Below are 26,531 nucleotides of genomic sequence, written 5' to 3' on the forward strand. Positions count from 1 at the left end.
TCCTAGGTTCAAGTGATTCTTCTGCCTCAGCCTCCTGAGTAGCTGGGACTATAGGCATGTGCCACCACACCCAGCTACTTTTTGTAGTTTTAGTAGAGATGAGGTTTCACCATGTTAGATATATTTTTTCTGTCACTATGTATTGAGTGACTGCTGTTTGCCAGGCACTGTTGTTAGGTGTTGAGGATTCAGTGGGGAAAGAAGACAAACATGATTCTTGCCTTCTTTGAGCTTACAGTCTAGTGGAGAAGACAGACATTAAAAAAAAAAAAATCACACAAATGTTAGGCTGGGTGCCATGGCTCATGCCTGTCATCCTGGCACTTTGAGAGGCTGAATGGGAGGATTGCTTGAGCCCAGAAGTTCAAGACCAGCCTGGGCAACATAACAAGATGCCATCTCTATAAAATAAGTAAAGAAATAAAAATAATAAAATGTTTGTACACTTGAAGTTGTGATGTGTCCTACAGAAAAAGGCCAGTACTCCCAGCAGAAGGCCTTGAATATAGAAGGTAGTCAAAAACATCTGTTGAATGTAACTGAAGGGGTTGCTGGGAAAATCAGATACAAAAATGGTATCAAGGGTTCTACAAGTGCAAGGGAGCATTGGTCCCTTTTCCAGGGAGATTAGCGGAACTCTATCATCTCCCTACCGCCCTCTGCTTTGGGCTTCATTAGCCTGACTAATGTGACTCTTCAGAGCTGAGCTTGGGGAACTTTTTTGGTATGTCAGGGTGTGCTTTCACTCCCCCATGTGCTCTAGATGGTCACCTGACATACGACACCTTCCTCCTCTTTTCTTCCTCCTCTTATCTTCCCCCTGGGCTAGCTGGGGTTCTCCAGCTGCTTCATGGGGCTGCTTGACTACATAGAAGGTGGGATGTGTTGGAGTGTATCTGCTCAGAATTTGTAGGGGAGGAGGGAAAGAGGTAAGAGAGGCAGGCCTGGCTCTTCTGGGGGAAAGCAGAAATATGGAGGGGCTTAGAGTACCCAGGACAGACAAAATCCACAGTAGCAAGAGGTCCAACGCCCCTTACAGATCAGGTCTCTGTTTCCCTCTACTTTCAGATGGGTAAAAGGAGGACATCTAGAAAGGGCTCCAGGTGACGCAGGACTCAGAGGCAGGCAGGGCCAGTTTTGTACCTCTGTCTCCCTAATATCTGGGTCAGGGTCTGGTGCAGAGCAGGCACTCAAGTAAATGTCTGTGGAACCTGTGAGGGAGACCAGGTCTCCTGATGCCTGAGGCAAGATGGACTGGCAGGGCTGGGCCCAGACCCAGATTGACCACCCTTTGCTCCCAAAGATAGAGAGCACACTGGCCGAGCTGGAGGTCTCGTGAGCCAAATGGACAAGTGTAACATAAATATCAGGGAACAGAGAAAGAGCAAGAAGAGAATTAGGCTAGCAGATAAACCCTGAACAGCCAGTACTTGTGATTTCCCAATTACAATTTGTCAACCAACAAGCAAAAGCTTGGCCGCCTCAGAGTAAGCAATAAAGAAGGAAAGGTTGCCAGGGAGCACAAAGGACCTGCCAATTTCATCTGTAGACACTGAAAGTTGACGTGATTCCCACCCTCAAAACACTCACAGTCCAGTGTTGGAAGTAGGTGTAAAAGCAGACACCTGCATGGGGTGCTGTGGGTTGCACAGACGAGAGAAGCACCTGCCTGCCCGGGGAGGTGAGGGAGGGCTCTGTGGAAGAGGGCCTGCTGCAGTGAGGAGAAATGGATCAGGCGAGAGAGGCCTGGACGGGCAGTACAAGAAAGACTGTCGTGAGCTCACCAAATGGGGCTGGGATAAGCTGGACCCCAAAGAAACTTCGAAGGGGCAACAGAAAAACAAAGGAGAAAAGTGGAAGGAAACAGATCAAGGGGACTGGCACCAGAGAGCTCAGAAAGGATGGTGGAAGCGAGGGTAGCTCTGATTCACCCTCAGCCTTTGGAATGACTCATTTCTAGAAAGCTTTGGATACCTGAGGTTTTACCATAATTTGTTTTCTTCTGATCTTCTCCCTCTGTCCTACCCTTATTTGGTTAGGTATTACAATTTCAGCTCAGTTGAAAACATTAGGGCCAGGCGTGGTGGCTCATGCCTGTAATCCCAGCACTTTGGGAGGCTGAGGTGGATGGATCACTTGAGCCTAGGAGTTAGAGACCAGCCTGGACAACGTGGTGAAACCCTGTGACTACTAAAAATACTAAAATTAGCTGAGCGTGGTGGTACAGACCTGTAGTCCCAGCTACTCACTTGGGAGTCTGAGGTGGAAGAATCCCTAGAGCCCAGAAGGCTGAGGCTGCAGTGAGCCAAGAATGTACCACTGCACTACAGCCTGGATGACAGAGCGAGACCCTGTCTCAAGCAACAACAATAACAATATCAATGGAGAACCTATTTAATGCCAAGCACCAGGCTAGGTATTCTAGACAGAGTATACCTAATCCCTTCATTCACCAAATTTTTCTCAAGGCCCTACTTAAAGTCTGGTATTGTTCTAGGTTTACAATTGCTTGTGTGTTGGTTTAGGGGGCAGGGGGCACAGACAGGGAATAAAAGAAGTGCATATGTCATCAATACAAGGATTGGAGTCATTGGAGAATTTCAAAGGAGACAGAGGGGAACGCTAGTAGCTGTGTGACCTTGGACCAGACACTTCCTCTCTTTGAGTCTTGGTTTTCTCATCTGGTGAAAAGGATGCATCCTATTTCTTTGCTGTGAGATTTAGCAGCAGTGTTTGAAAAGCTTCTCATGTAGTATCTGCCATCCAGGAGCTGTTCACTAGCACTACTATTTAGCCGTGGGGAGCGAGTATTTGCAGTGTGCTCTAATGGGCTGAGAAGTGGAGAGCATGACATTTCCCATGGTGGCCCAGCATACACAAAACGCTGGAAGTTTGCTTTGGTAAGGAGGAGGTTTAGTTTGATAGGAGCCTCAGGTTGGTGGAGGGGAGTAATAGAAGAAGAAAAGTCTGGAAAGTGGTAAGTGGGGATGATTTCCTAACAAATCTCTTTACGTATCGGGAGGCCTAGATACGTAAAGAGATTTATGTTTCACTGGATTCTAGGTTTAGAATCCAGTGAAAGTAGACCCAGGAGTGGTGGTGGGAGGATGGGCCCGTGGCGATGGAGGGTAGGGCAAAACAGGGGATGTTTGAAATCCTTGGAAGCATTAGTGATTGGATCACTTCTAGGCAAGGCCCAGGGAACAGCAGCCTCCAGGGTCTTGGTTCAGGGTCTTGGTGGGGGGTGACCAACCCTCCCAGTTTGCCTGGGATGAGGAGTTGCCCAGGATGCTGGACTTCTGTTGCACCCAAGCGAGACAAGGAATGCGCCACACTCTGAGATTGAATTATGAGTCCTTTATAACACTGGCGACCGAGAGGTGGCTAACGCCCAAAATTCTTTTGGCCCCTAAGAAAAAGTTAGGTGGTCTTTTACACCCTAGTTTTAAAAGGGAGGGGGAACCTAGCTGAAGCAAATTTTTCACAAAAGCAGAGCAAGCAAAAAGTTAAAAGATAAACTAGTACATGAGAAATAAAACAGTGCCATGTGCAAGGGGTAAAGCTGTCATTAAAGACATACAACTTATAGATAATGGGGGCTCTGGGTGCTCGACAGCACCTGCATTCCCAGGCTCTGCTGGTGCCACTTAACTCGGCCTCTTATCAACAAACGCATTCCTGGAGGTGCCCAGTGTCAGCCTGCCCCAGCTACGTACTATAGTTACATACTTAATGGTGGGAAAATAACTAAAATGAAGAAGCTAAGATGGAGTCTGTCTGACTCAAGAAGCTAACATAAAGCTTGAACAGCTTTTAGTCTGAGAAAGAGAGTTAGTTTTAGCTGGCAAAAAGCAGGGCATCACACTTCCAGGGCTAAAACTGGTGTAAACTTGGGCAAACTGGAACAGTCGGTCCCTAGTTTGGGCCCCTGTCACTGTCTCCTGGACTACAACAGGTTGCTGCCTGCTGACTTCCCTTCCTTTGGTCTCCATTCTGCAATTAGAGGGGCTGCTGTCAAACATAGCTGTTACCGTCTCTCTGCTTTGTTTAATACACTCCAAAGGCTCCATTGCCTCTGGGATCCAATTCAGACTCAGGACCTGGACACAGAGCCCTTTCTACACTGGTTTCCACCCTTCTTGAAAGTCTCATTTCCCATCACTTACACATCACGCCAGATACAGCCTAGTTCCCCAAACTGAAAGTGTCCTTTCCTATTCTGAGCAGTATCCTGTCAACGTGACTGGCTGTACCCACCCTTCAAGATTCAGTGAAAATGTCATTCCTTGCTCTCTCCTCTGGGTTTCCAAGGCACATTATACATACTTTTGGGAGAACACATATCAAAGAGGTGAGTTGGGAGCATAAACTCCACCTCTACAGCCAGCTTATGGCACAATGCTTGGTGTACAGTAAGCTTTTGACATGTATATTTTGAATAGCTGGTATATTTACATGACTCAGAATTCAAAACAAACTATATGAGCTCAGTGAAATGTGTCCTTCCCACTCCTGGCCTCTAATAACCCAACACTCCACCCCCTCTAGGGACCTCTTTTTGCATACACAGGCAAATAAGGTAATTTACTCTGTTAATGAATAAAGAAACTAACAGTAAAAACCTGGAATCATTCCAAATGTTCAAAATCTGGGGCTGGCTAAGTAAGCGATTATATAGCAACTTTATAGACTAATCAGCAGTCATTAAACATTATTAAAATTATTGTAAGGCAGACTCTGTAGTATTATATGCTAAGCTTTAAAAGCAGACTATAAAGCAGACATCCACATTGAATGCACTTGGTAAAAAAAAAAAAAATTGGTCTCTTCAGTGATAGACTGAACTGATCCATCAGTCTGAGACAGAAATGATTGCTGCTTTAAGGTGAAGGGACTCGAAGTTTTCTTTTATGCAAAGTTGTTTGAATATGAAAAGAAAGAGGCTGGATTTTTGTGAATCTGCCTGATGAAGTGTGATTCATGATGGGACTCATTCATTCAGTAATTCATTCAGCAGACATTTGAATGCTTGCTTGGTCAGGAAGAAAAACCAGCAACAATCCTGAGCTTCTGAGGATGAGCACTAAGTAGGTGATGGGGACATAAGAAGCTCTGATGGAGAGAGAGGGGTGGGGAATGTCATGAGCTCATTCTAAGACTGTGGAGTTTGAGTTCAGTTTGTTCATCAAGGTGAGCTGTGTAGCAGATGGCAGGATACAGGTCTGGGAGCTCAGTGAAACAGGGCTAGTGATAGTCTCCAGTATATTTGTGGTCAGGGAAGCTGGAGGTGGAGTAGAGAAGATAGACAAGGAAAGGGGAAGACAGATGAAATAAAGCTGGTGAGGAAGTCTTTCTGCAAATCTCTTAATGCCTCTGAGCCAGGGCCAAGGGCACCAGGGTAGCAGAGGCTGTATCTGTTACTGAGTGTTGAAGAGCCTCAGAGTTCAGGCAGAAACCCTTCTTCCCAGCCCCTGTCTCCCAAACCCCATGCACTTACAGCCTGGGTCTGGTCTTAGTTGTCCTGAAAGCCCTGGTAGATGAAGAGATGCTTTGACTGGCTTAGAAAATATGTAGGAACCGGCCAGGTGCGGTGGCTCACACCTGTAATCCTAGCACTTTGGGAGGCCCAGGCGGGTAGATCACGAGATGAGTTTGAGACCAGCCTGTCCAACATGGTGAAACCCCCTCTCTACTAAAAATATAAAAATTAGCTGGGCATGGTGATGTGCACCTGTGGTCCCAGCTGCTCAGGAGGCTGAGGCAGGAGAACTGCTTGAACCGGGAGGCGGAGGTTGCAGTGAGCTGAGATCACGCCACTGCACTCTAGCCTGGGCAACAGAGCGAGACTCCATCTCGAAAAAAAAACCAAAAAAAAAAACCAGAAAATATGTAGGAACCCCTGAATGAGAGGCTGGGACAGAAGGTTTAAAAGGTTTACTTGAAGCCTGGGCAATGTAGCAAGACCCCATCTCTACAAAATAAAACAGAAAAAATAGCTGAGTGTGGACATTTATCTATTATCCTAGCTACTCAGGAGGCTGAAACAGGAGGATTGCTTGAGCCCAAGGCTGCAGTGTGCAATGATTGTAAATAGCCACTGCACTCCAGCCTGGGCAACATAGCAAGACTCTGTCTCTATTTTTAAAAATGAGGTGATGGCATTCAGGTTAAAGAGAGCAGAGTTCGCAGTTACAGTGAGCTATGATTGCACCACTGCATTCCAGCCTAGGGGAGAGAGCAAGACTCTGTTTCTAAAAAAAATATAAAAGAGTTGCTTGAACAAAGACCAGCTAAATAAGGCTGGACAGGGAAAGGGAAAGTAGGTGGGCTTGGCATTGGGGGCAGGAATGTTCCACTGCAGGTTGAGTGATGCAAGGGCCCCAGGAAGGGTAGATTTCTGAGTGGGGATTTACCCCTAGTGAGCAGGTCTCAGACTGTCCCTGAAGGGGTCAGCAGGCAAAGCTGATGGAACTGTTGCTCAAAGCTTGGAGAGAGAAAGGGGAGGAGAGCACTGTACCACCAGTATGTATTTCCTACCTTCATATGTCCTCAGGCCAACCTGGAACCCAGGCCCAGCTCAACCACTTAGAGCTTAGTGATCTTTGGGAAATCTCTTCTCTAAGCCTCAATTTCCTCATTGACAGATTGAGTCTATAATAGTATCTACCTTGGGTGTTGTGAGGATCAGAAATATTGTATGTAAAGCTCCTAGTATATAGTAGGTGCTTAATACACAGTAGCCATAATTTTTATTCCTGCTACCATGCTGGACTAGGCTGGCCTAAGACATTGCTCAATTCTACTCTCTTTGGAGGATTTGTTGCCAGTTGGAACAAGACACTGAAATCTAAGACTTTGCCCGTCATCTTTTCATATACATTTGTCAAAGGTGGCCTGGCAGTCAGATACGTAAAAACTGGTTCTCAGTTTTCATTGTACATAGTTCTCTGTTTTGCTGGTCATTTCAGCACTTGAAAAAAAGCATGTCACCTTTTGGCTGGTGGTGACATCTAGAAAATTGATTGAGGAAGCATGGAGGAGCAAGGCTTAAAATGAAGTCAGGAACTGCTGACATAAAAAAAAAAGGCTCAGTGGCTCATGCCTGTAATCCCAGCACTTTCAGAGGCCAAGCAGGAGGATCACTTGAGCCCAGGAGTTCAAGACCAGCCTGGGCAACATGGTGAAAACCCATCTCTACAAAAAATCCAAAACTCATCAGGGTATGGTGGTATACACCTGTAATCTCAGCTACTTGGAAGACTGAGGCAGGAGGATCACTTTAACCCAGGAGTTTGAGACCAGCCTGGGCAACACAGGGAGACCCCATCTCTATTACAAAAATTTTTAATGAAAAAAAGAGCATCCCCTCCTCCATCCCTCCAGCTTACCAACAGCCTCCAGCTCTTACTCCTCACTCTTGTGTTGTGTCTTATAACTGGTCAAATTGCTTTTGCCTACTTGATTTCCTTTGCTCCCTACCCTGGCCTGTGAGGTAAGTAGGGAAGATATTGGCTACATCTCAGAGGGGCTAAGACAGTGACAGAGCTGGTACTAGAACCGATGTCACCTTGTGATGGAACAGAAGTGAACCATGACCTGTTGACTTGCACCTTGGATGAGTGGGTTAAAAGGAATCTGTGAGGAAATGATGCACAAGTTTTGGGGACAGCTGTTTTGCAAGAGGACAGTGATAATAATACCCTATTGTTGTAGTGTGCCCAGCAGAGACGGGTGGCAATGCTCCTGTTGTGCTGATGAGCAAACTGCAGGTCCAGGGTCAGCGGAGGAGGACTTTCTGGGGTGTGAGTGACACAGAGAGGTGGTTTTCCCCTTTTCAAGTTGTTTCGAATGATAGAAGACTTTGCCTGGGGCCACTCAGCTTGGGAGCATCAGAGCCCCCAGAACTGAGACTTTGACTTGGGTTTGAAGTCAGTTCATTTCTCCCCTTGCCTTTTCTCACAGGAGTGTTGAGAGGAACAAGAGTGGAAAGGACAAATCAGTGTGTAACGGCATTAAAGGAAACAGTGCCTAACATTCTCCTTTTTCAAATCTAATTGGCCTCCACGTGAGGGCCACAGAGAGCAAATACTTTGGCTAAGCTGATCTGTTTGTGCGCTCTACTTCTTAGCTGTGTGAAGTTATCAGATCTTGCTTGACAGGTTGTGAGAATGAAATAAGCAGCATATGTGAAAGTGTTTTGCAAACTATGAAACAGTACTATCATTGAGAGCTTTAAGGAGTCTTTGCTTCCGGGGATCCACCAAACCCAGCTCACTCTAGGACCCTGAAGGAACTCGCCTCTGGTGGGAGTAGTGAAGGTGGTGCTTTTTTGGTTTCTAAGGCAGTCAGGCAGACAGAACAGGGAAGGAAAATGGAGGAAGATGGGCTTGCTCACCACCTCCGTCTTCTTATTCCCCAGCTGACGGGGCAGTGGCGGGGGAGCTGGCATAACCTTTCCTTTGGTGAGTCAGCTAAGAAGGAATTTCTAGAGCTCCAGTGATGTAGACATAGTTGTTTTAGTTTAGATTTTTAAAGCTGCTCCTCTTTGAAGCAGCTTTAAGACACAGCTAAGCCGAGGCGGGTGGATCATGAGGTCAAGAGATTGAGACCCACCTGGCCAACACGGTGAAACCCTGTCTCTACTAAAAATACAAAAAAATTAGCCGGGCGTGGTGGCACGCGCCTGTGGTCCCAGCTACTCAGGAGGCTGAGGTGGAAGAATCGCTTGAACCCAGGAGGCCGAGGTTGCAGTGAGCCGAGATTGTGCCAGTGCACTCCAGCCTGGTGACAGAGCAAGACTCTGTCTCAAAAAAAAAAAAAAAAAAAAAAAGACACAGCTAAAAGCACAAGCAATTGGGAAGCACATGGAAAATGACAGTAGCATAACATCTTACCAGTGTGAACTTAAAGAAATCAATTTCGTAGGGTCCTTGTATTAACAGTGTGGGAAAGTGCCTGGCACATACTAGGGGCCCGATATCTGTCCATTTCCTTTCCCTTCTTAGTGGACACACTGCAGTCACCTGAGCTAACGGAAAGCACTTACTCTTTAGTTGTCTGAGTTTATTATAATGGGTGCCATTATTCATTTAATCCTCACAGGCCGAAGAAAAGGCAGTTCAGACTTTTATTGCCCAAGGTCACATCACACAGCCTGCAATTTTTAATTTTCTTGTTTTGGGGGTGCATAGTAGGTGTGAGGAAGGAGACCCAGGCATCTGGGAGGTCCCTCGACTTCCACAATGCATTTCAATAGAAGAAAAAAGCAGGCCAGCTGGCGCCTCCTGATCCACCTTCCTGTAAATAACACGCTTGGTATTGGGGAAACTTTCCGGAAGACACTGTTTTTACTTAAAACAAGATCAAACCCCCACTCCACTCCTCAGTCCGGGGACCAGAACCTTTTCACATGTGATTTCTAAAACTGTAAACCCGAAACCCTTTCATATGTGATTTCTAAAGCTGTAAACTCAGAAGCCTTTTCACATGTGGTTCCTAAAGCTGTAAATCCAAAACCCTTTTCACTCCTGATATCTAAGGCTATAAACTTAAGATTCTTCCACGTGTAATACCTAGAGCATAAGCCTATATAAAGGCAGAACCTTCCTTTGTTAAACGAGCTGGGTTTTAGACAAATCATCGCTAGGCTCTCAGACGTAATAAACCCCTTTTCCTTCCCATTCGGTGTTCGAGATCTCTGTTTCTCGCGGCCGCTCCTGCTACAGGTGTATATATTTATGGGGTACCTGAGATGTTTTGATACAGGCATGCAATGCATAACAATCACATCATGAAAAATGGGATAGCTATCCCCTTAAGCATTTCTCCTTTGTGTTAAAAATTATACACTTTTATTTTTAAATGTGCAATTAAATTATTGACTATAGTCACCCTGTCGTGCTATCAAATAGTAGGTCTTATTCATTATATATTTTTGTATCCATTAACCATCCCCATCCCCCCAACCCCTCCCTCCACTACCCTTCCCATTCTCTGGTAACCAACCTTCTACTCTCTATCTCCCTGAGTTCAATTGTTTTGTTAGCTCCCACCGATTAGCAAGAGTTTGTCAGCCTACAATTTTTAAAGCCACAATTCAAACCCACTTTGTCTGGTTTGCCTCTTAGATATCAGGATGTATGAAGGGGTTTAATTGAGCTGGACCCTCTGGAAGGCCCAATCTTAAATGGACTTGGACCAAGGAGGTAACTCCAACTTGGCCCATTTGAGAATAAACTCAGGGTGGCGTTTCAAGAGCAAGAAATAGGCCATTGCTAGAGGCAGGCTGGGAACCATTGAAAGAGAGCGGAAAATGATGCTTTCCAAATCTTTGGGGAATTTAAACTGTGCTCTCCCAGTTTCAGGAGCTTATGTTGTGAGGGTGAGATGACTCCTCTCATTAAGCAGTATACAAATAGATTATCGGTAGTCTTCTATCATCTCCCACGAAACACAACCTCCCCCTCATCACCTGACAGCCCTCCACTAACCACCCTATAAACGAGGGAACTGAGTCTCTTTTCAAACCCCTCTCCTAAGCTAGACTGCAGAAGCTAGGAGGGCTGAGTCATCTTCCTCTTAAAAGAAAACCCATGTAACAAAGCCACAGAAGTATGCTTTCTGTGCAGATCATTTGTTTCAACACATGGCTGCTTTTATAGGATACCAACGCAAGAACTGAGGACACTGTCCTCTCTTCCCCAGAAAATAGGTGCCCTGCAGTGTCATCTGTACTGTCCCCCTCCTCCACACCCATTATCTGCGTGATTGCAGGCACCTCACTAAGCAGCCAAATGACCACTGTGGCACATTTACCCAGGCCATTAGTTTGGATTGTGCCAGGTATCTCACAGCATAGGCAATAAGGACCAACTGGAATTAGGCTGGCCAGGCGCGGTGGCTCATGCCTACAGTCCCAGCACTTTCAAGGCCGAGGCAGGTGGATCACCTGAGGTTGAGTTTGAGAACAGCCTGACCAACATGGTAAGGACTCGTCTCTATCAAAAATACAAAAATTAGCTGGGTGTGGTGGTGGGCGCCTATACCACCAGCTACTTGGGAGGCTGAGGCAAGAGAATCGCTTGAACCCGGGAGGTAGAGGTTGTAGTGAACCAAGATTGTGCCATTCCACTCCAGCCTGGGCAACAGAGTGAGACTTGTCTCAAAAAAAAGTTAGGCTATGGCCTGAGGCTGCTATTGACCCTAAGGGATATACGGTAATGTTTGCGTGACAGTAAAGGCCCTGGCCTCAGATACACACACAAGGATGACTCTGTATCTCCTCCTCTGTATCTCTCATTTCTTCTGGCTAAGCTAGGACGAGGTAGATATGACCGAGAAGTAGACTACATCCCTTTGCGGTCCATTTACCTACAGCTATAGTTTCTGAAAATAGCGCTGTGTGGCACAGAAAGCTCTCCCCTTATAGAGTGCTGGATTGCTTCATGGTGCAGGGTGTTACTTATATGGTTTCATATCATATGCCTAGTAGGAAGAATGCCTGGGCAGATCTGATGCTGGACAAATTCACTGCCCACATCAAAGGGCATCTCCCCATAGGCCCAGAGACCCACAGCTCAATGCCCCCACTCCCCCATCAAAAAAAGCAGCTGATAGCCATATTTCTGCACAGGCTCATGTAATAGAGGGGACTTTTATTTTTTCAGAGAATTCATTTGCCATTTCTCAGCACTCTTTTCTTTCTACTTAAGAAATTAGAATACAACATGATGAGGATGATGATGCCAAAACAAGACTGCTGGTTCACATCACCTAGGATACAAATACACACTTGACACTTCATTGAATGCAAAGCAAGATTTAGCATGTTTGCCTTTGTTGTACATAGCTGAAGCGGGAGCCCAGGGAGGGGAGGACAGCATGATTTTTCTTGGCGGGGGAGGCGTGCACCCTGCAGTCCTGTGGTGTTGTGGGAAGATCAGCCCATGTTCTGTCGGTTGCCATAGCCCCTAGGATGGGTGTCCTTCCAGTCATCCCACTCCCGAGCTCTGTACAGTGTTTGTTCATCATCGTCTTCCTCCTTTTCTTCTTGATTTTCCTGTTGCTGAGCTGCTTTTCTGAATTCTTCTAAAAGTGGAAAAATTAGAAAGGGAGGTGAGAAATTGAGGGAATGTTAATAAGTAACGTCAGGGGCCTCAGTTCCACTCTGAGCACAACCACATGCAATGAGAACAGGAATACAGCCAGCTGCCTACCCTGGGCCCGGCGGAAGCGGGGAGAGCACTTGCATTACCTAATATATCGCATGTTAAAAAATAGTACCAAAGGATGCTCTGAGTGGTTTCCACAAGAAGGCAGAAATCATAAAAGGTGCCCCTCAGAATGAATTCTATTTTGGAAGAGAATTCTTGCAAAAACGGGCAACACCCCCCTGGTCCCAAAACACAACACTACCACCACCACCAAACACCACCAGCATTCCAAAAACACAAAAGTAAAAAATATTTATGAATTTGTGATTTGTGAGTTGCCAGCGGGGCGGGGGGGTGGTGGTGGGATTGCAGTTGACGTTTCCTCCTCCATCCATTTCCTTTACTATAGTCATACAATTTTTTGTGCATAAAACTGAAAATCACAGGGCAGTTGAACCTACCAGAAAAGAATGCCTATGTATTATTTTGCAGTGCTTGAAATAAATAGGTTCTGAGGTCCAAATGGCACTTATCATGCAGTGTACACCCAAAAGAAATTAAACCAACTGCTGCATCTCTTTCGCATTTTTTTCTTTTGTGAGGTAAAGCAGCATTTTCCTGGCTACTCTGAGTTTGCCCATGAGAAATAGTCTCATTATTATGAATGAAATGTGTGGGGATCTGATATCTTCTAATAGCTCAGGAGTCTCGTATTTTCCTTTTTTGAGATAGGGCTTTTCTCTGTTGCCTAGGCTAGAGTGCAGTGGTGTGATCACGGCTCACTGCAGCCTCAAACTCCTGGGCTCAAGTCATCCTCCTGCCTCAGCCTCCAGAGTAGCTGGAACCACAGGCATGAACCACTACATTTGGTTAATTTTTACATTTTTTGTAGAGACAAGGTCTTCCCCTATGTTGCCCAGGCTGGTCTTGGGCATCCTAAAGTGCTGGGGTTACAGGCGTGAGTCACCTTGCCTGGTTCATTTCTTTAAAACCCTTTATTATAAAATAAAAGATGGTAGAAACCACACAAGTACATAGAAAACAAATTTTTATAAAGAGGCCTTATAGCTTCCACTCGGGTCAAGAAACAGATCTCCTGTATCCATCCCAAAAGCCTCTCTGTATGCATTATACAAATCAACTCTCCTCCCCCTGGCAAAAGTAACCACTATACTGTTTTTTATAGTAATAACTTCCTAGAGTTTATTACAGCTTTATTACCCAAGTGTACATCACTAGACACTGTAATTGTCCATTTGTACATCCATTTTTTACTCAATGTATTTTTTTAATACAGAGTTGTGTCACTATCACCACAATCCAATTTAAACAATTCTATAACCCCAAAAGATCCCTTGTGTCCATTTACAGTTAATTCCCATTCCTTCTCTCCCTGCCTCCAGCTGCGAGCCCATGAATTTACTTTCTGTCTCCATAGATTTGCCTATTCTGTACATTTCATATACATGGAATCAAAATCATGGAATCTGCGATCTTTTGTGGTCGACTTCTTTCACTTAGCATCACTTTTTCTTTTTTCTTTTCTTTTTTTTTTTTTTTTGAGACAGTCTTGCTGTCTCCCAGGCTGGAGTACAGTGATGCAATGTCGGGCTCACTGCAACCTCCACCTCCTGGGTTCAAGTAATTCTACTGCCTCAGTGTTCCGAGTAGCTAGGATTACAGGTGCCTGCCACCATGCCTGGCCCACAATTACTGTTTTAAAAAACTATATAAATCAATCTTTTAATTTTAGAAGTTTTCAATTTACAGAAAAATTGAGAAAATAGTACCAATTTCCCACATAAGCACACCCAGTTTCTTATTATTAACATCTTATATTAATAGTTTCTGTGATACAACTAATGAACCAATACTAATACATTATTAACAACTAAAGTCCATCCATTACTCAAATGTCCTTAGGTTTTACCTAATGTCCCTTTTCCGTTCCAGGATCCTATCCAGGATACCACAGTACATTTTGTTGTTTGTCTCCTTAGTCTCCTCTAGGCTCTTTCTCAGACTTCCCTTCATTCTGATGACCTGGACAGTTTTGAAGAGTACTTGACAGGTATTTTGTAGAATGTCCCTCGGTTTGGGTTGCCTATTTTTTACAGAACTACAGTTATGGGGTTTGGAGGACAATACTATATATGCAACAAACATAAAATTATTTGAAGTTTAGTTCTGTAGGGGAGATTTGTCTCTTCTCCCTCATTTATTTACTTATTCAATTACCTATTTCTATCACAACGGACTGGTGTGCATTCATTTTATTCCTTGTGTGATAATCCAATACTGTTAAATTTACTTTCCTGCCCAAGTTTTGGCCTGTGAGAGTTCAGCTGACTCTTGTGTTCCTTTAAAACCCCAATAGTTTTCTGAGCTCTTGTTTTCTAGTACAGAGAGCCCTGAGTTAAGATTTTGCAGCTTTATGATGGTGTGAAAGTCATATGCATTCAGTAAAAATCATACTTCATATTCTGAGATATTCAATATTTTAGCATAAAACAGGCTTTGTGTTAGATGATTTTGCCCAACTGTGGGCTAATGTAAGTGATCTGAGCAGGTCAAAGGTAGGCTAGCTTAAGCTATGATGTTGGGTAGGTTAGGTATAGCAAATGCATTTTCAGCTTACAATACTTTCAACTTTCAATGGCTTTATCAGGATATAATCCCATCATATGTGCACTATCATCTGACAACAAGATGCTCCAGGCTCATCTTGTATATTCCCCACCCCAACCCTAGAATCAGCTATTTCTCCAAGGAGTCCTGGTTCAATTATTAGAGGATGGTATTAGAAGCCAAGATTTGGGTGTTGGATGGACTTGTTGCTACTGTCAATTATCCTCTGTGAAGCCAAACTGGCTACTGAAAACATCTTCAAATTGGCTTTTGCTATGACTCCAGTGGTCTTTGAAAGCTCCTTCCCTATCTTTCATGACAAGATGTTCCAAGCTTATCTTGTACATTTCCTGTCCCAGAATTGTAGTTAGTTACTTCTCTAAGACATCTTGATTTCTTAAAATAAGGAATATTTGGAAGAATATGTCTGTATCACAATTGGTGTTACTGGTATACTTATTGCTACTGGGCTGGTCCTTGTTTCTAAGCCTTTTCAGTGGATAGAGCAAAAGTAGGGGTGTGTTTACTTTTAAATAAAATTTCTCATGAGTTCATATGCAGTACTACAGGGTTTAAAAAAAAATCGGAATTCTTTGGAATTACATCTACATTCTTTCACATTAAAAGTCCTAGTTCTCAAAGGCAGAGGATGATAGAATTAGAATATCTAACAACTGCTCATTTATATTATCTCATATTCTACATATAACTTTGACACCCCACCAATATATTTACTGAGAACTGTTAAAATTTTGCACGATTTCCCCATTTCACCATTTTAAAAAACAGTTATCTACATTATCTGGACACAAAGGCAATAAATACTCCATCTCCCTTTTAATCCTCATTTCATCTTCATTCTACAAGTAACTGTACATTTAACGCTCGCTACCTGTCCTTATGTCAATGTCTCCCAACACTTTGGCTGTCTGAAGCTCATTCTCTAGCAAATTCATGGGATTATGGGAACAATATTTCTTGAATTCCTGCATGTTGATAAATATCTGTACTCTTTATACTTGAAAGTCAGTTTTACCAGGTATAATGTTCCTTGGCTCACATTTTTTCCCTCTGAGTTTCTTAAATATCTGCTATTCCATTTTCTTCTGGCATAAAGTGTAGATCTCAAAAAATCTGAGGGTAACCTAAGTTTCTTTCCTTTATAAATCACCTACTATTTTTATTGAAATGTCTGTGGCTTTTCTTATCAAGTGACTGTGGTGCTTGAGCCCTCCGGGAGCAGGAGCTTAGGCCCCGCGGAGAAACTGGGCCTGGTTTGGGGGAGCAGTTGTACCTCTTTAGTGCCTGATCCAACTCAGTGCCTCAGCCCCAGGGAATTGGAGCTTTGGCCCAGAGGAGTAGCTGTGACCCCGGTGCTTTAGCCTGCATGGTGCCTGGTCCCTGGACCAAGCCCCAGAGGAACACACCCTTGGCTAATCTATATACACTGCTCTCTGGGCCAAACAGCCACAGCACCCCCACCTCCCTGGATCTGGACCAGCCCTCCGGGGTCTGAGCTGCTGAGGGGCCCCACCTCCCTGGGGAGAGAAACCAACACTGCACTGCATCCCACCCACTAGAGTTCAAGCCACAGCTATGCCCCACTGTTCCTGGGGCTGTGTTGCCACTGCACTGGGCCTCATAGAGCTTCCAGGGTCCACTACACAGTATCTTCTCTCCTGGTGCCTGAATTGCCACTGTGCCCTGCTCCCTGGGGTCTGAGCTTCTGGAACACCCCTCCCTCCCCAGAGCCATGCCAGTACTATGCCCTGACCCCCAGGATCAGAATCACAGCTACATCCCTGTCCCTGTCCCTGTGTCCAAGCTACTGGGTAGTGCCTCAGAGTCATAGTCCTCCGCTTAGTGGGAGAGCAGCATCCACCCATGCCTGAGACTGAACCTGCACCTATGTCACAGCTGCCACAGAAGTTCAACCAGACACTGGACCCAGGACCCAGCTCCACAGCCACTCTGAGCACCTGTGCCTTGGAACACAGCACTGCTGTGGCTGCCTGTGGGTCACGTCACACCCAACACCAAGAGGGATCCCCCCGCGCCTGCTTTTTTAATCCCAAGAAACTTTCCTTAATATTAACGTTTAGCATTTATTCTTTTTCCCTGCTTTGGCTTTCTTCTTCAGATAATCCTATTATCTATATGCCAGGTCTTCTTTACTATCTTTAGTATATTTCACTTTTCCTCAAACCCTGTTTACCATTTTTCTTTTAAAAATTTTCCTTCCTTTTACCGTAATGGGGCATTTTCTGTTGTGTTCACTCATTCTTGTTTCCTTTTACTTTAGCCTATATTTCTGAAATGATTCATGTTCCCCAAGTTGTCACATTTCTGAGTTTTTCTAATCCTGCTTTATATTGTCCTTTCATGTCCTATGTTATTTTCTGAATATCTTCTAACTCATTTTTAAATACCATGTTTCAGATTTGTTCTGTTTTTTGAGCATGTCTTTCTGGAGTGTTTTCTTTTTTTCTCTTCTAATAATTTTGTGTAGAATTTGACTTTGGTCATTTTCTGTTCCTTTTTTTCAGCTTTGAGCTGTATTTCACAAGCCATAAAATCAACCCACTTAAAAGTGTACTTTTTTTTTTGGAGACGGAGTTTTGCTCTGTTGCCCAGGCTGGAGTGCACTGGTGCGATCTCGGCTCACTGCAACCTCTACCTCCCGGGTTCAAGCAATTGTCCTGCCTCAGCCTCCCAAGCAGCTGGGACTACGGGCACGTGCCACCATGCCCGGCTAATTTTTTTCTTTTTTGCATTTTTAGTAGAGATGGGGTTTCACCATGCTGTCCAGGCTGGTCTTGAACTCCTGACCTCATGATCCACCCGCCTTGGCCTCCCAAAGTGCTGGGATTACAGGTGTGAGCCACCATGCCCAGCCCAGTTCAGTGCTTTTTATTCAGAGTTGTGCAGCCATCACCACAATCTGCTGCTCATTTTAATGTCAAATACGTTTTTCTAAACGTGCAGAAAGAAGGAAGCTTCAGAGTAGCTTTTCTAACTCATAAAAACTTGTTTTCTGCTGTTTTTATGTACATTAAAGAAATACGATTACTTGCTTGATTGGAGTTCCTTGTTCTGGTCCTCTCTCCTAATTTCATCTGGACCTTTTCTTTCTTTCTTTTTCTATTCCTGTCCTGCTTAATTCAATTCTACTCTTAGCAATTTCTCCTCAGTGTGAGTCCCTGACCTGGAAAGGAGATCTGCTGGATCAATTTTAAGAGTCCATTAGGGACTAGACTACTCCATCCCTTTCGGATCTTCTGACTATGGGTCCCTCATACTCATCCCTCCCAGTTTCAACTGCAGTTCTTAAATTGGACTGCCATACTTTCTAGGGAATATGCCGTTTTGGAATTCTGTTTGTCAAGTTTTTCAGATGGCCTGTCAACTCCGACTTTCTCCTACACAGATGCCAATAACTGCTGGATCTTCTGGCTATGGGTAATTTGCCCTTACCTGTTTTTTTTTTTGTGAGGTTCATGGAGACACACTGCCACCTATTTTCTTTTTTTTTTTTCTTCTGTCACTCTTAGGATAAGCTTAAGTTACTAAATGTAAACTTTTTGTTTTTTTTGAGATGGAGTTTCGCTCTTGTTGCCCAGGCTGGAGTGCAATGACACGATCTCAGCTCACCGCAACCTCCGCCTCCTGGGTTTAGGCAATTCTCCTGCCTAAGCCTCCTGAGTAGCTGGGATTACAGGCACGCGCCACCATGCCCAGCTAATTTTTGTATTTTTAGTAGAGACGGGGTTTCACCTTGTTGATCAGGATGGTCTCGATCTCTTGACCTCGTGATCCACCTGCCTCGGCCTCCCAAAGTGCTGGGATTATAAGCGTGAGCCACCGTACCCGGCCCCCTATTTTCATCATAAATATTGTCCATGGGTTTTTTTCATATTCACTGAAGTATAACATACATATAGAAAAGTATGCTCAGTGAATTCTCACATATTGAACACATCCATGTAATCAGTACCCGGATCAAGATACAAAATATATCTAACTCCTTAGAAGCTCCTGTAGGTCCAGTTCCATTCATGATCCCCAACTAAGGGTGAACATTTACTGGCTTTCAACCAGCACACACAAGTATCACCTGTTTTTGGAAGTTTGTATGAATGGAATCAAACAGTATATACTCTTTTGCATCTGGCTTTTTTCACTCATAATTAGGTTTATGAGATTCAGCTATATTTGTCACTTACAGCTAACAAACTATAGTTTAACTTTATTGCTACATAGTCTTACATTGTGTGAATATACCAAAATTTATTTCTTCATTCTAGTATTTATGGGCATTTGAGTAGTGTATTCAGTGTGGACTATTACAAATAATGCTGCTGTGATCAATCTTGTACAGGTCTTTTGTAGACATATGGTCTCATTCCTCTTAGGCATATACTGAGGAGTGAAACTGCCAGGTTATGGGAGTATACACATGTCCAATTTTTGTGCATTACTACCATGACCACGACCACCCCTAGTTTCCCTGCCTTTATTTCCTTTCATCTATTTACTTTGGGCTTGCTTTGTTCTCTATGCACCCCCCCCCTTTGTTAAGGTAGAACCTTAGGTAACTGATTTTATCTTCTTTTTTTCTAACGTAAGTGTTGAAAGTTATACATATTTCCATCTCAGCATTGCTCGAGTTGTATCCCATAAATTCTGATGCTGTACTTTCACTGTCATTCTGTTCAAAGTATTCTTTTATTCATTTTTAAATGGGCAGATAAACATATTTATTGTGTACAGCATGTTCTGAAGTATGCATTATGGGATAGTTAACCTAGCTAATTAAAAGATGCAGTACCTCACATTGTTATCTTTGTAGTAAGAACACTTAACATTCACTTTATATTTTTCTTTTTTCTTTTTGAGATGGAGTTTTGCTCTGTTGCCCAGCCTGGAATGCAATGGCATGATCTTGACTCACTGCAGCCTCTGCCTCCCGGGCTCAACTGATTCTCCTACCTCAGCCTCCCAAGTAGCTGGGATTAGAGGCACCTGCTACCACACCCAGCTAATTTTTGTATTTTTAGTAGAGACGAGGTTTTACCATGTTGACCAGACTAGTCTTGAACTCCTGAACTCAGGTGATCCACCTGCCTTGGCCTCTCAAAGTGTTAGGATTATGGGTGTGAACCACTGTGCTCAGCCAATTTTTCAAGAATACCATATATCATCATTAACTATAGTCACCATGCTGTATAACAGGTCTTTTGAACTTATTCCCAGTTAGAAGTATTTTCTAATTTTCTTTCTAATTTCTTCTTGGACATATAGGTTATTTAGAAGTGTGTTGTTTAATTTTCAAATATTTGAGAATTTTCTAGGTACATTATTGATTTCTAATTTAATTCCACTGTGGTCTGAGGACATATTCAGTGTGATTTCAATTTTTGAAAATTTATTGAGACTTATTTCATGGACCGGTATATATGATTGACCTTGGTGAATGTTCCATGGGTATCTGAAAAGAAGGTGGAGGCATACCTTGTTTTATTGTGCTTCACTCTACTGTGCTTTGCAGAGACTGCATTTTTTTTTTTTTTTTTTACAAATTGAAGGTTTGTGGCAACCCTGCGATGAGCAAGTCTACTAGTGTCCTTTTTCTAAGAGCATTTGTTCACTTCATGTCACTGTGTCACATGTTGGTAATTCTCGCAGTTTCTCAAACTTTTTCATTATTATATTTGTTATGGTGATCTGTGGTCTTTGATATTACTAATGTCATTGTTTTGGGGCACCACAACCCATGCCCATAGAAAACAGAGAACTTATTGGGTAAATGTGTATGTTCTGACTGCTCCACTGTCTGTCTGTCCTGACCCTGTCCCCAGGCCTCTCTGTTCCTTGAGACACAATAATATTGAAATTAGGCCAATTAATAACCCTACAGTGGCCTGTTAAGTATTTAAGTAAATAATTTGAAAATTATTAGGCACAAATGCATTTATGACTGCTATGTCTACCTGAAAAATTGCCACTTTATCAGTAGAAAATGCCCTTTTAAAATCTCTGATTAATACCTTTTTATCTTGAAAGCTACTTTATCTGATACTACTGTAGCTACTGCAGCTTTCTTACGCTTACCGTTAGCATGCTACATGTTGAGTATTCCTTATCTGAAATGCATGGGACCAGACGTATTTCAGATTTGTTTTTTATTTTGGAATAGCTGCATTATATACTTACTGGTTGAGCATCCCAAATCTGAAAATCCAAAACGCTCCAGTGAGCATTTCCTTTAAGCATCACATTAGCCTTAAGAACTTTCAGATTTTGGAGCATTTCAGGTTTTGAATTTTCAGATTTAGGATGCAACCTATATATCTTTTTTTGTTGTTGTTGAGACAGAGTCTTGCTCTGTCACCCAGGCTGGAGTGCAGCGGTGCGATCTTGGCTCACTGCAACCTCCACCTTCTGCGTTCAAGCAATTCTCCTGCCTCCGCCTCCCAAGTAGCTGGGATTACAGGTGTGCACCACCACACCTGGCTGATTTTTGTATTTTTAGTAGAGACGGGGTTTCACCATGTTGGTCAGGCCAGTCTTGAACTCCTGACCTCATGATCTGCCCACCTAGGCCTCCCAAAGTGTTCTTTTTATTTGTAACCAATCTGTGTCTTCATATTTAAAATGTATCTCTTATAGACAGCATGCAGGTAGGCCTGATATCGATCCCTGACTTCTAATGTGAAGATTTATTCCATTTACATTTAAGGTGCTCTGAATTTGGCCATTCTAACAGATGTATAGTGGTATCTCAGTGTTGTTTAATTTGCATTGCCCTGATGACATGATGTAGAGCATCTTGTCACATGCTTATCTGTCATCTGTATATTTTCTTTGGTGAGGTATCTGTTAAGGTCTTTGGCCCACTTCTTAATCAGGCTGCTCCCTTTTTTTTGAGACAGGGTCTTGCTGTGTCATCCAGGCTAGAGTGCAGTGTCACGATAATGGCTCACTGCAGCCTTGACCTCCCAGGCTCAAGCAATCCTTCCACCTCAGCCTCCTGAATATTTGGGACTACACGCACGAGCCATCACGCTTGGCTAGTTTAAAAAAAAATTTTTTTATGGAGAGGGGTCTTTCTTACTATGTTGCTCAAGCTGGTCTTGAACTCCTGGGCTCAAGGGATCCTCCCACTTTGGCCTACCAAAGTATTGGGATTATAGATGTGAGCCACCACACCTGGCCTAAAACTGCTCCTTTTCTTATTGTTGGGTTTTAAGAGTTCTTTGTATATTTTGAGTAAAATATAAAAAGTCCTTCATCAGATATGTCTTTTGCAAGTATTTTCTCTCAGGCTGTGGCTTGTTTTCTCATTCTCTTGATAAGTTATTTATTTTTTAAGTGGTTGCTCTAGGAAATACAATGTTCATCCTTAACTTCCCAGCCTAGAGTTAATACTATGTGATGGGGGGCCTCAAGGATGGTGCCCAACAATCCCAGCCTGTTGGTATTCATGCTCTTATGGAGACCCCTCTTATACTGTATCAGGGTTGGTCTATAATAACCAACAGAATAGGGCAGAAGTCATATTCCAACATTATGAAAGATATTGAGGCTTTCGATTTTGGTCATTCTCAGATCATTCACTTTAGGGAAAGGAAGCTATTATGTTGTGAGCAACCCTATGTGAGCCTCCTGTCCTCAGCTACATCAATGAGCTTAGCAGTGAATTCTCTAGTCCCATTCAAGCTTCCAGAAGAATGCAGCCCCAGCTGACAGCTTGACAGCAATCTCATGAATGTTTCTGAGCTAGGACTACCCAGTTGCTCCTGAATTCCTCATCCTCAGAAACTACGTGATACAATAAATGCTGATTATTTTAAGCTACTAAGTTTTAGAGTAATTTGTTATACAGCCATAGACATGTATCAGTTAACATAAAACAGAAGAATCTCACAAACAAAATAGTTTCATTTACCTGTCCTTTTAGCGATGGTTGTCATATATATTACACCTAATACATTATAAACCTCACGAGACAGTATTGTAATTTTTGCTTTGAGAAGCCATGTATAGTTTTTTAAAATTGGGTTGAGGGAGATAGTTCTTTGTATTTACCGACATAATTACCATTTCTGCTGCTCTTCGCTCCTTGAATATTTATGTTTCTATCTGGTACCATTTCCCTGAGCCTGAGGAATTTCCTTCAGCATTTCTCTAATGCCAATTTTCTGGTGAAGAATTCTTTTCGCTCTCATTTATCTGAAAATGTCTTAATTTCATCTTCATTTTATGGATATTTTTCACTGGGTATAAAATTACATGTTGACAGCTTCCTCCCCCCACCACTTTGAAGACGTTCCACCATCTCTGGCTCCCCCAGTTTTTAATGGAAATTCAGCAATAATTTATGTCCTTGTTCTTCTATTTGTAATGTGTACTTTATCTTTGGATGATTTCAAAATTTCCTCTTTTTCTCTGGTTTTCCGCAGTTTGGCTATAATCTGCCTATGTGTGATTTTCTTTTTCTTTCTTAAAATTATACTTTAATTGCGGTGAGCCGAGATCGTGCCATGGCACTCCAGCCTGGGTAACAAGAGCGAAACTCCGTCTCAAAAAAAAAAAAAAAAAAAAAATTAGACTTTAAGTTCTGGGGTACATATGCAGATTCTCTACGTGTGATTTTCTTTGTATTTAAACTGCTTGGGGTTTGCTGACATTTCTGAATCTAGGGAAATCTTTAGCCATCATTTCTTCTAATGTTTTTCTGTTCCCTTCTTTCTCCTCTTGTACTGGCATTCCAATTGCACATACATGGGATCTCTGCACATAATTTCGCAGGCCACCAAGATGCTGCTTACTTTTTCCCAATCTCTTTTGTTTTCAGATCGGATAACTTCTATTGATCTTCAAGTTAACCGACAAGCTCTTTTGTCAGCAACAATCTGGCATTAAGCTCATCCACTAACTTTGAATTTTCAGATATTGTATTTTTCCATTCCAGAATTTTTTGTGTGTATAGTTTCTATTTCTCTGCTGAGATTTCTTACCTTTTCATTAATTATAACATATTTTGCTCTCTGCCCTTGAGGATAGAAATAAGCTGCTTTAAAGTCCCTGTCTGCTATTTCTAACACCTGAGTTATCTTGGGGTTGGTATCCATTGATTGCCTTTCCTTTTGAGTTATGAGTCACATTTTCCTGTTTGTTTTTTTTCATGTCTAATAGCTTAGAATTGAATTCTAGATGTGATAAATGATATATTGAGAGATTCTGAATTCTGTTTCATTCCTCTAAAGAGTACTGATTTTTCATTTTAGCAGGCAATTAATTTGTCTAAAACCAAAATACCAAATTCTGTCTCCCTTGCACTGCGCAACAGCTGAAGTCTCCATTCAGTTATTTTAGCATTAATCAAGGTGCTTAGAGTCCATTCTGTGCGTGCATAGTCAGCCAGATATTTCAGTAGGGTTTATATACAGAATCAGGGTGTTTTCTGTGTGGTTCTGTCTTTTCTGGGATATCCTCCTTCATTTTTCAGCTGCTAGTCACCCTGATCTCAGTTCTCTCATTCCTGAAACAACAAGACAGCAAGTTCCTATCTAAGCTTGAGTTACCCCACATCATAGTAACTGTAGTCTGTCCACAAGTGAAAAGCTAATCCCTTCAAATTAACACTCTTCACTTTTTGGTGCTATAGTAGAAACAGAACTAAACCTGGGAATTTGAAGGACAGATTTTTAAATCCTACCTAGGCCACTTTCTAGCTGTGGATAAGTCAGTTCTCAGTGACTACTTCCTCATCTTATTTATCTGAGACAGGGTCTCACTCTGTCACCCAGGCTGGAGTGCACTATTGTGATCTTGGCTCACTACAACCTCTGCCTCCCAAGCTCAAGTGATTCTCCCACCTCAGCCTCCCAAGTAGATGGGACTAAAAGGTGCATGCCACTATACCCAGCTGGTTTTTGTATTTTTGGTAGATATGGTGTTTTGCCATATTGCTCAGGCCAGTCTTAAACTCCTAAGCTCAAGCAATTCACCTGCCTCAGCCTCCCAAAGTGCTGGGACTACAGGTGTGAGCCATTGTGCCTGGCCTATCTTATTTATTTTTTTTCTTTTTGTTTTCACCTATTTGTCCCAGAGCACCTTCTCATCTTAAAATGAGGATAAGAATGTGTCTTCATGAAGTTAAGAGGATCAAATGAAGCCGAGCATGGTGGTTGATGCCTGTAATCCCAGTGCTTTGGGAGGCTGAGGCAGGAGGATTGCTTGAGCCCAGGAGTTTGAGACCAGCCTGGGCAACACAGTGAGACCCTGTCTCTATTTTTCCTTTTTAAAAAGGATCAAATGGATAATACATGAGATATGGAAAGTGAGGCTCAAGGGGCTAGGATGTCCCATCTATTAAGTGACAGAAGTTGGACTGTTCACCCCAGGTCTGTCCATACTTTTTCTGTTATGCCCTATGGCTCCCACATTTTTGAGGCCACCCTCTCCATCTTCCCCTTCCAAAGACAACTCCACGTACCCACTATGATCCAATTGCCAAGTTGGGCACTAAAGGTACAGTAAGTCAAAGTCCCTGCCCTCAAGAAATTCCAAGTATCATTCCCTCCTTCTAAGTGTTGACTGTCCTTCAGCTTACACCTGCTTTTGGTTACTTTCCAGTACCTTCAGGTAGTTGTTTTTTAAAATATTTTGTTCAGTTTATAATTGTTATCTGTATGAGGGGCTGGCCTGATACAACCTGCTCTGCCATTACCAGATGCAGAACGGCTATCCATGGATTTCTGATTTTGCTATATAGCTGCTCTGTTTTTATGTCATGACATTTGGAGAGATTTACAAACTATGCTACCGCTGTCCCCATCCTCCTATAATTTGCAATTTAATAATAAACACGATACTGCCTAGAATGTTTCTATTACTTAGAATCTTTGCCCCCACTACTTCTGCTCCTAAAGGACAACTATACTTGGTGAGAACTTAATTGCCAGGGAGTAAAAGTACTATTTCCCTCCTATCCAGTCATACCTGGTGTTTTCTTGGCTATTCCCTGATCTGGTAATGCTCCATATTTCTGATGTTGCTCATACCAGTCACTCACCGTCATAGTTGCCAGACTTGGATAACCAGCTCCAAATACTCTGCAAAAATTACACTGCATTTAGAAAATGAACAAAACAAACAAACAAAAAGAAAACCAACAAAAAACAAATAAAACCAACACCACTACTAAAAAGTCTCTTCTCTTTAACAACAAAATCTGTGTCCTTTTCAGCCTTGTTCCCTATCCAGTCAACTTCTAAGGAGTTGTACAAACTCATGGGAGGATATGTTTAAAAAAAGGGATCCAGAAAGGGGCATTGAAGTCAAGAGCCTTCATGAGAAGATGAATAGCCCAGGATCATCTCGCATTAAGCAAACCCAGAGGCCAATGCCCCACAGAGCAATGAAGACACTGTGGAATGGGTAGAGTCGGTGACTCTGAAAGGTACAGAAAAGAAGGAGACTCTCCTGCCACCCTAGGGAAAAGCATCTCAAGAACTCAGAATTGAATCATAGAGAGGCAAATATGTCCTTTTGAGAATCGTAGCTGAAGGCAGGAAGAGTGCCAATAATGTTAAAAAAAAAAAAAAAAAAAAAACCCAAAAATTTAAAGTATACGATTCTCCGTTCAATTATTGCGATTCTCTTGCCTCAGCCTCCTGAGTAGCCAGGATTACAGGCACCTGCCACCACACCCAGCTCATTTTTGTATTTTTAGTAGAGATGGGG

General features: G+C 43.0%; 1 protein-coding gene across 3 annotated transcripts in view; it reads right to left on the minus strand.

Moving 5' to 3' along the window:
* Positions 1–11,621: 11,621 nt before the first annotated feature.
* Positions 11,622–26,531, minus strand: part of IGBP1 (immunoglobulin binding protein 1) — a 28,236-nt gene continuing 13,326 nt past the window's right edge. For 2 of the 3 annotated variants that reach the window (XM_012460818.3, XM_064368989.1), the window contains 2 exons: positions 25,788–25,900; positions 11,622–12,087 (listed from right to left, as the gene is read on the minus strand). In XM_012460818.3, the coding sequence (XP_012316241.2) occupies positions 11,939–12,087; positions 25,788–25,900 (262 nt within the window). In that variant the 3' untranslated portion in view covers positions 11,622–11,938. Of the gene's footprint in view, positions 12,088–22,701; positions 23,362–25,787; positions 25,901–26,531 lie in introns of those variants that run through there. The other variant, XM_064368988.1, reaches the window with a different exon arrangement.

This window comes from Aotus nancymaae, unplaced genomic scaffold (assembly GCF_030222135.1).
Source record: "Aotus nancymaae isolate 86718 unplaced genomic scaffold, 86718_ANA_hifiasm-v0.15.2.pri h1tg000081l, whole genome shotgun sequence".
Classification (NCBI taxonomy): domain Eukaryota; kingdom Metazoa; phylum Chordata; class Mammalia; order Primates; family Aotidae; genus Aotus; species Aotus nancymaae.